The sequence below is a fragment of the Asparagus officinalis genome, chromosome 8 (genome assembly GCF_001876935.1).
Source record: "Asparagus officinalis chromosome 8, Aspof.V1, whole genome shotgun sequence".
In the NCBI taxonomy this organism is placed as follows: Eukaryota; Viridiplantae; Streptophyta; class Magnoliopsida; order Asparagales; family Asparagaceae; genus Asparagus; species Asparagus officinalis.
This window is the reverse complement of record NC_033801.1, coordinates 29659179-29669770: the sequence shown is the minus strand read 5'-3', so window position 1 is coordinate 29669770 and position 10592 is coordinate 29659179. Positions and strand designations below refer to the sequence as shown.

General features: G+C 36.5%; 1 protein-coding gene across 1 annotated transcript in view; it reads left to right on the top strand.

Annotated features, from left to right (window-relative positions):
* The window catches only part of LOC109851317 (UDP-glucose 4-epimerase GEPI48-like), a 16266-nt gene continuing 5698 nt past the window's right edge, over positions 25–10592 (top strand). The window contains exons 1-3 of the mRNA XM_020421388.1: positions 25–354; positions 2314–2363; positions 3533–3668. Coding sequence (XP_020276977.1) covers positions 163–354; positions 2314–2363; positions 3533–3668 — 378 coding nt within the window. The 5' untranslated portion in view covers positions 25–162. The remainder of the gene's footprint in view (positions 355–2313; positions 2364–3532; positions 3669–10592) is intronic.

Below are 10592 nucleotides of genomic sequence, written 5' to 3'. Positions count from 1 at the left end.
AAAATAATTATAAATAACCCCCCCTCCTATTCTCACGCGGTACATTCCCTCTTTCTCTCTAACAAAACGCCCCTCTTTTATCTCTCTCTCTCTCTCGATTCCGATCGAATTCTTCTCTCTCTAGGGTTCAGATTTCGATCGAAATTCTGAATCTAGACTCTAATGGCGTCGTCGTCGTCGAACATTCTGGTGACTGGTGGGGCCGGGTACATTGGGAGCCACACCGTGCTCCAGCTCTTGAACGCTGGTTTCATGGTATCCGTCGTTGATAATCTCGATAATTCGTCGGAGATCGCCATCAAGAGGGTCACCGAGCTCGCTGGGGCCAAAGGGAAGAACCTCACGTTTCACAAGGTGATGCTTTGAGAATTATTTGGGTTTTTTTTTTGGATCTGTTGGTGATGTTGCTCTCTGTTTCGGATTGTTTTGGGGCTACTTTGATGGTTTTAGGGTTGAATTTTGGTTTGTTGCGTTGAATTTAGGGTTTTGATTGATTTCGTAGGGCAATTGGGGTGGGCTTTCATTTCTGAAATTGGAAATTCTTCTGATTGGATACTTGTAATTTTTGGGAGAAAAATGTTGTTTTATATTTAATTATGGGCGTGATTTCATTAAGGATGTAGTAATTTGGGTTTTATACTTATATGGCGGGTCTGGTAATTGTTTACCGTATATTAGATTTTTATTTTTCATATTAATTATGTTTTTTTAATTGTAATTTTAAAGGTAGAAATTTTTCAAAGATAAAGAGTTGAAATAGGTGACCTTGTTGCAGTTTATTCTATCTTCCCTCTTATTCATTGTAGTGCCTTAATTCTTGTTGGTTATATTTCAATTGGATACTAAATCTTGCTCCTTTGGGTATTATATTCTAGTTCGTATATGTATGGATGTTGGACTTGGTTTGGGGAACGCTTACGATTTGAAATTGTTTTACCCAAAGTTGCAGAATCAGTATAGAATTTTTTGGTTTCATTGAGACGTAGATTTTATTTTATTTTCACTAAAATGATTTTATTGTTCAAGTTTCCAGGTGAAATTTTGCATCTTGTCTTATAAGAACCCATCAGAATTTATAATTTGTTTTGTAGAGCATTAGGAGAACTCTGTACAAAAACTAACCGTGGGAAAGAAGTAACAGAAGAGACAATATGAGCACGCGACAACTAAGAAGAGGTCCAATGTCCCTGAAGGGGGAACCTCTATTTTTGGAGATAATCCTGTATACATAATCGATTTGATCCCATTTATTTCTTTAGAAAATGGAGTATATTGGTTGATGATCCTTACAATAATGAATGTAAAGTCTGACCAATGGGTTACTGTGGGATTTATTTCTTAAAGCAACATTAAGAGGTGCACATATACAGTATTTAAAGGAATTGTGACCAGCAAGTCAGCAACTATTTGAGAGGTGGTTTGATTCACTTGTTCCTTAATAGGTCGTGTGCAATAGACAATTGAGCCATAGTGGTCAAAATCGATGTGCAGGAACAGGACAAATTCAAGAGAGATCAAATTTTTAAGCAATAAAGGCTTCTTTATTTTTATTACCTGATATCTGGTATTACACAAATAGCTTGGAGTGGTCTAGGTATACATTAGGTGTCCCAGTTTTCCCTGTAAAGTTGCTCTGCAAGAAACTTTTTCAAGCTTACTCTGAAGGGTTGCTTATTATGAACATCCCATGGTGTGATAACAAAAATTGAAAGATGAGTTAATTTACTTGTTTGTTCTAAAGGTAGTAAAAGCTTCTTGCCCTCCATCTATGAAGCTTTATGCTTCCTTTCCTTGTTACACTTTTCAGTCAGTTACATTTTCAGTGGACCTTTACTCATTCCTGTTTCATATGTTACTCATGTATATTTGATCTGATGTTTTACATGGTTTGAATGCCACTCTTTTCATGCTATCAAGTACTTAATGATTCTGGTAATTCTAAAGCAAGGACTCATGGGTTAAAAATGTTCTTGTCGCCTTTGTTTTTTTGGTGGCTTATGCCACTGGCAGTTAACGTTCTTTTATGCTGCTATTTATCTTTTAAACTTCTCTAATGTTTTAATAGAGACCTGGAGCCTGCATGATTATGTATGTCCTTATTGCATGTTTGTTGTCGTTTATATGTAACATGGTTTAGAATAGAACTCTTGGAAAAATTTGATTTTAGTTACCATTTATGTAGTATTTTTTCCTATGAAATTCACTGATCAATGCGTTTTTGAGATTTCTTTTATATGTTTTCTTAGATTTTGGTATAAGTGTTTGAGATATTTGGATGGACTTGATTCCTAACATACGTGCATGCTTCTGCAGATTGATCTCCGAGATAAGAAAGCCCTAGATGGTGTTTTCTCTTCAACAAAGTAAGAAATTATTATGTACTATTCATTCTGCTATGTTTCCTATTAATTGTGTATATTTAGTTGGTAGCATCTGTGGAAAACCTTTATTTATTATTGCAATATACTCACATGTGCTTGATACTTATGCAATTGCTCAATGTTTTGGAAAGCGCTAGCTCAAGTAGTTGTCTATGGATGAGCCTATCATCTACAGCTTCTTAATCAGCTAACAAGAGAGATTAAAAATATATAATCTGTGTTTGCATTTACATGAGGCGGAGGCCCTCATGTACGTGTCATATACGGTTACACCAACATGTAAAAACATACTTGTAAGAACGTGCCTTGTCGAGAGTGTTCTGTATTTTATTGAATGTTATTTTTCAATATCTAGTTATGATGTCTAAATTTCATAGTATTAAATGTTTGGGCATTTAGTTTTGTATAGTTTTCTGTGTGAGTCTTGGGGTATATCATTTCCTGTCCTAGTTCTTATTTTGCTGAGCAGGCATACATGCACATAAAATTTCCTTGTCTCCGATGTATCTGTAGTCTTGAGTTGTTTTACGACTTTGATATCCATTTGTCTCCATATTTATGTGATATAGTGTACAATATTTCTAATGTTCGGGTAGTTGCATTCAGGGGAACGTCCAGAATTGTCAATCAAGATATATCAATCAAGATTCAAGTACAGATTTGTCTAGATTGAAGGAATTGAATTACATCTTAGCACCGTATCATCTTCAAACCCTTTTCCTTATACAAATGCATTTTACATGGGTGGATGGTTCGTTGAAAATGTATATGTTACTGTTCTTTCTCCTAATTGATTGAAAGCATAACAATATCTAGTTTAAACCTCTTAGATACCTATATTAACTTGTGCTTTGCATCATGTGCGGTAACTCCATCTGGATTCTTTATGTGTAGGAGTTAAATATCTTGATTATTTATACAGAAACATAATTGGGCTTTATGGATTACATGCATTTGTTTTGGGCTACATATCATTGTTATGACACATCTTTAATGATACCTGTCAACAAGGTAGAACAAAATTCCTCCGAGTATTGGACGTGCTACGAGTTGTGTTGATGCTGCTCAGTAACCTCTGGTTCCCCTATAGAAACCGAGTTTTTTTTAAAAAAAAAAGACTAATTGTTCCTACTGTCATTTTTCTGTGACAGGTTTGATGCTGTCATTCATTTTGCTGGACTGAAAGCTGTCGGTGAAAGTGTGGAGAAGCCCTTGCTTTATTATAACAATAACCTGATTGGTAGCATAACTCTGTTAGAAGTGATGGGTGCTCATGGGTGCAAGAAGGTACTAGTCAAACTGAATGGGTGATATGAGTGTTTGCTTTATTCAGTACTTGATTATGTCTATCTGCTCCAGAAATTTTACCTTTTTTTCCTTTCTTTAGCGGGGGGGGGGGGGGGGGTTAAGATAGATAAAAGTAAACTAGTATTTTAAATTCTCTTATCCTATAATTCAAAGTTGTGATGATGTCCAAGAACTATAAATGGGTGAACTGTGGGTAGATCCTCTGAGTGAATTTTTTTGACTCTTTTACCCTTACGAGGTCTATTTGTCAAAACTAAAAAAATATTCTCCTCTTCTGAGAGCAAAAGAGCCAAAAAAAATTCCATCAGGGGTCTATTTGCCATAATTGAACTACAATATAAAGGGTCTATTTGTAATTGAGCGATATTATAGGGGGCGTATCTACAAATAACTCGTTACCATTTTTACTGCAATAAATTCTCTCTTCTGTTTGCTAGTCGAAGAAACCCCTTTCCACCCCTTCCCACCCCTTCCCCTTTTTTATATTTGCTAGTCAAAGAATACTGATCTTTGGTTTTGTGTGCATTTTTGGGGAAATGCTCAGATATCTTCTTATTGACTCTTATTGATGAGAGGAGAGGAATATATATGGATACAATAGGATAATAATTAAAAATGGGTTTATACCCGCTTATAAAATAACAAAAGGCTAAATAGCACTTACATACCCTATTGTTTTCATCTACTTTTCATTTATATATATATATATTTCCCACTTGTATTTGGTAGCAAGAAAATACCCTCGAGTTTTTTAAACTTGCTTTATATACTCTCATTTTTTTTGAATAGCACTTATATACCCTAAAGTTATTAAAGCTTGCATTTAAATACCTTAAAGTGTCTAAATCTGGCACTTAAATACCCTAGAGTTTTTAAAACTTACACATAAATACCCTCAAAATTGCATAACTAAGGGTATTTATGTGCAAGTTTTAAAAACTTCAGGATATTTATAAGTGCCAGTTTTTAAAAAAATTTAAGCTATCTTTTTTGCTACCAAATACAAGTTGGGGTATATAAGTGAAAAGTAGGTGAAACAATAGGGTATATAAATGCTATTTAGCCATAACTGAACTACATAAATCTAACTCTTCCCCTCAAGCTACAACATAGATATATTTATCATGAGCAGCTTGCTATACAAAATAGAGAACACATTGGAAGAAGCTGGTAAGAGATTTGCCACCTATTCTGAAGAGGGAGTAAACAGAATGCAAATCACTTATTTCATTATATCACCCCTAATCAGATGGCAATCAATAGCTATGTGCTTGTCTTTCCATGAAAGACAAGATTCTCTGCAATATAGATAGTAGTCTTATTATCACAATGCATAGCTGGTAGAGTGATTATCACAATGCATGACAATCGGTCTTGGCTAAACAAAACTGAGCTCTATCATTAAGTTCTTCAACCATGTCATCTTACAAGTAGTTTGCACCATTGCTCTATTTTCTGCCTTTTCACTAGTCTGAGATACCACTTCATGCTTCTTACTTCTCTAAGTCACTAGATTACCACCAACAAAAGTACAATACCCAATGGTGGACTTCCTAACCCTATTATCTCCAGCATAGAAAGTCTGAATAAGCATATATTTGCTAGTATCCATGTTTCTTGTATAGCAAGCCCTTCCTTGGATAGCAGCTTTCTAGTGAATCTCTCTAGGTATGTGCGTGAACTGACTCAAAAGTACTGTAACAAATAATTTATCAAGTCTAGTGGCTATAAGATAGATCAACTTCCCAATCAGTCTCCTATATTGCTTGGTGTCCTAAAAAAAGATTAGTTTTCTCATCCCAAAATCCACATTTGTTTCCATTAGGTATCGGTTAGTTTGCAACCCAAAAGACCACACTCTTCTAAAAGATTTAAGGCATACTTCCTTTGGGAGAGAAGTAACCCTTGTTTCTGATAAGCAACCACAATCCTAAAAAAGCATTTCAGCTTTCCCGTATCTTTGGCCACAAAATGATGCTTTAGATACTATTTGGTTTCCTCCAAGCCATGTGTATCACTCCCTGCTAACAAAATATCATTAACGTACACAACTAAGATCATTGTCAAAATGATCTGAATGACACCGCTAAAAACCAACACCAGATATCACTTGGTTGAACTTGTAGAACCAAGCAAGCTCGTGGACTTCATTTGAGTATATAGATTGTCTTCTTAAGTTTGCACACATGACACCTGAGCAACATACCCCGAAGGTTGCTCCATTTAAACATCTTCTTGGAGGTCACCATCTTAGAAGATATTTTTTACATCTAGCTAAAACATAGACCACTATATATTAACAGCAATGAAGAACAAGATACGAATGGAGTTGAGACGAGCAGCAGGAGAGAAGGTCTCGAAATAATCAATACCTAAGTCTGAGTAAAGCTTTTAGCAACCAGTCAAACTTTATATCTATCCAGGAAACCATTGCGATGGTATTTCACATTGAAGACCTTGGGACCCACAATATCTATCCCCTAAGGAGCAGGAACTACATCCCTAAGTCCCTCTCGAAACAAGTGCATCAATTTCCTAATTCATAACCTGCTTTCATGCAGAAACTAACTTGGCTTCGTGATAAGACATAGGTATATATACAGAAGATAGAGACATATCAAATTGGTGAAGTGATGGAGGTAAGATGATCATAAGAGACAAAATGAGATATAGAGTGAGCGGTAGTAGATCGTTTACCTTTTCGAGGGGCAACAAAAACATCAGGATCAGAGAAATAGATGATTGCTAACTGGTAGGAGGACTTTCATCTGCAGACGGAGGATCAGAGGCAAGGGAGAGGCAAGGAAGGTGCATATACTTTTGGTCTTCTAGTGTACATAGGTTTGGATTTGATGCAAGTTTGTCGTCAACTCCAAAACGTAGCACCGGCTGAATAAGGGTAATAGAATCAGGCTGTATTGGTAGAGAGAAAGGAACAAAGGTAAGAGGTGAACTTGTGCTCACAAAGGAAAAATGTAGAATAGACTCAAAGAAAGTGACATTTGCAGTAGTGAAATACTTTTGAGATGTCAGATCATAACTTCGATATCCCTTTTGTATTCTAGAGTATCCTATAAATATCCACTTGACAGACCGAGGAGATAATTTATCCAGAAAAGATGCATATTTTAAATAAAACATGTACAACTAAAAACTCAAGGAATCATGGCAAACATGATTTTGTCAATAAAGAGACAAGAAAGGAATTTGTCCATGAAGAACCGAAGAGGGCATAGTATTAATCAAATAACATGCATACAAAACAACGTCAGACAATAAATACCTCGGGACGTGCATGTGAATCATTAAAATCCGAATCACATCTAAAACATGTCTATGCTTCCATTCAGCCACACCGTATTGTTGTGAAATGCATGGACAAGAGGTTTGTTGAATAATCCCATTATTGGCACGAAACTGAGAAACTTCATTTCTCATGCATTCTAAAGCATTATCAGTACGAAGTGCGTGAACGAAAGTAGAAAACTAGTTTTTAATTTTATTATGAAAAAACTAAATGACACTAGCAACTTGACCTCTCTTTGAACATAAAGGTCAAGTCATACAGGAGAAGTCATCCAAAAAATAATAAAATACCTAAAAGCTATCACAGAAGGAAATCAATATGGATTCCAGACATTAGAATGAACTAATTTATAAGCAAAACTACTACACTTATTGACTCTATTAGGGTGGGAAGCATGATGATGCTTTCCTAACTGATACGACTCGCACTCGAGAGATAAAACAAAGGAATTAATAGGAAATACCGAACAAAACTTCTGTAAGAAGGGATGTCCCAGATGTTGATGCTACTATAGAGGAATATCAGAAAAACTGTAGCAAAACCAGATAATAGCACACTATCGTCTAAGTAGTACATGTCTCCTCTTTCATGACCTGAACCAATCCTTGTCTCAGTCTGAAGGTCTTGAAAGTTACAATAAGAAGGAAAAATCACTAAAAAGTTATCATTTTTTGGTAAGCCAGCTCATAGATAATGAACTGACAGAAAATTTAGGAAAGTGAAGAACATTTTAAGAGTTAAAGGATGATATAGCATGAACCGTCCTATCACCAAGAGTAGGTGAAAAAGTCCTATCGGCAATAAAACAGAAGAAAATTAATTTTAAAATTGTACGAATCAAATTTATACTTATGATATGGAACGAGGCTCCTGAATATAGTACCCAAGGTCTTTTAGACAAAGCAATGTAATCGTTCATACCTGAAGAGGATGCATGAGCAGCTGTATGACTAGTCTAACAGGACTAAAGCTGAAGTAGTCAGTCAAAACTAGCCTGAATTTGACCATTGGCAAGGATGTAGCTGGAGTAGGAGCAGTGACAGGAGGAGGGACAAGAGTGGAAACACTAGAAGTGTCTGAAGTAGCCATTTGTACCTATTCCAGCTTCCCAAACTTCACCTAACACCTATCAGAAATATGGTTATTTCTGCCACAATGAGTACAATCCTGATGATTACAATCTCCACTCTGTCAGCCACCAAAAGATCCTTAGCCTTTCCTTGAATCACAACTATGTTTGCATCCTGGCCATGACTGTGACTCAAGTATAAGATAAACTGCTCAATAGTATAAGATAAACTGCTCAATAGCCATTTGTACCTATTCCAGCTTCCCAAACTTCACCTAACACCTATCAGAAATATGGTTATTTCTGCCACAATGAGTACAATCCTGATGATTACAATCTCCATTCTGTCAGCCACCAAAAGATCCTTAGCCTTTCCTTGAATCACAACTATGTTTGCATCCTGGCCATGACTGTGACTCAAGTATAAGATAAACTGCTCAATAGTAGTTGGGATAGTGTAACTAGGAATGAGGTTGATAGTGTGGACCTAGTTGAGACACATAGCACCTTGAAGTATGTGGAGGTCGGTGAGGGACTAATATCTCTAGCTAATATCTATCACCTCACTTGATTCAGCAGTGCAGGATCCAATCCAGAAAGAAACTTTGCCACAACAAGATCCTGGCAATACTCTCTTGAAGTCTTCAAGTCGGTCACAAGAGGCAAGTGAACATTCAACTCATCTAGAATCTTTTTGAGGGTAGAGAAAATACTCAGGTACAGATCTCTCGCCCTATCGGATAGTAAAAAACTGCTCATATAAAGAAAAAAATTAGGAGAGATTCTTTTCATTGCTATACACCTCTCTCAGGGTGAACCAAATATTCTTAGCCGTCTTCAAGAGGGTGACGCCGGAGCTCACCTTCTTATTCATAGTGAGCAACCATGTGATCACACAATAGTTACTAACTAACCAGTTAAAGTAGGCAGGGTCCCTCTCATTTGTAGGATCCTCAAGGAAATTTAACTTCTTCTGAGCACCAACAAACACACAAAAGACTTGAGCCCATAGCTAGTAGTTGTCTCCAGTGAGCTTCATAGTAGTAGTTGTCGAAGCTCTATGGAGTACATTGTTCATCGTAGAAGTAGTACTCATAGTCGAGGTCATATTTTCAGTAGTTGATGAGGAAGTCATAGCACTAGTAGAACAAAAAAATCAGCAGGGAATTGAGAAGTAAATAGTGAAGATGATATAGCAGTGGATTGCAATGATTGATCACTAGAGCGAATAAAAATGATCATCATCACCAGGAGTAGAGAGCAACAAATATCGACAAGTGGTGATGGCAGAAGTTCACGAAAGAATCAGGAATCAATGATCTGATAAGTTCGAGTAGATGTCGACGAGGGAAGCAGAGGTCGACGTGGGTAGAGGTAGAAGCAGATTTGGGTAGAGGTAGAAGCAGATTTCAACGAGGGTAGCAGAGGTCAAGGCGATTGTGGCGCTGATGGGGCAACCCATTGACGACGACGACAATGGGGGTGCTTGCCAGGATCAACTAATTTAAGAGACCTGCAGCGATCAATGGCAATGGGACTGCCTGTAGGGGTCAGGAATGGTGGGTGGTTCTGGTCAGGCGGCTAGGGTTTTTTGTTAATGGGTTAGGATTTATTTTTAAAAGAAATGTGGAGATTTAGTTGATTTTTTGATGGAGGGTTGAGATTGAATTGTATTTCATAACAAGTGTTCTGAAACCATGTTATGAAATACTCAAATATCTTCTTATTGATGAGATGAAGATATATATACACACACATACAACCAGATAGCAATTAAAAATGGGTCTATACTCATTAATCCATAACTAAATTACACTAAGTCTAACAGGGGACATCTGGGCTTTAATTGTACATAGGGACCTAACTGGTAGCTCAGTTATATATGTTGGGTTTTTAACTGTATATGTTGGGCCTTTAAATAGTTAGCACCATCAGTTCGTGGGGAGGTTATCGCATAGCTTTCTTAACAAGCTAACCAAAGCTAAAAAAATTCGATCTAAGACATCTATGGGAGCTCCAANACTGCACACAAAGCTTGAACATAACGTTGCCCCTGCTGAGGAGGTGGGCATGCTGTCATCACCCAGTTCCTAGAAAAGGAGGGTGTGTGGGCATATGCTTGATATGCTGGCGTAAGCCGTGTAACAAATACCTTTTCAATTTTAGGAGAAAACAAGCCAACAACGTAATCTATATCTTTTACCAAAAATAATTCTAAGAATAATGAATTTGCATATTTCATCCTTTGAGTTTGTATTATGTCACTATGTTCTGATTTTTTTGTACCTTGTTTCCTAAACTTCTAAATTATTCTCACTGCTATGTCATAAAAGATCTATAGTTCTTTTTCCACATAGTTTTTTATTTTTCTGTACCTTGTTTCCTAAACTTCTAAATTATTCTCACTGCTATGTCATAAGAGATCTATAGTTCTTTTTCCACATAGTTTTTTATTTTTTGGATAGTTGAGAAAACATGCACAAAAGTATTTTTTTGTCAAAATATAAAACTCTAATCATGCGGTGCG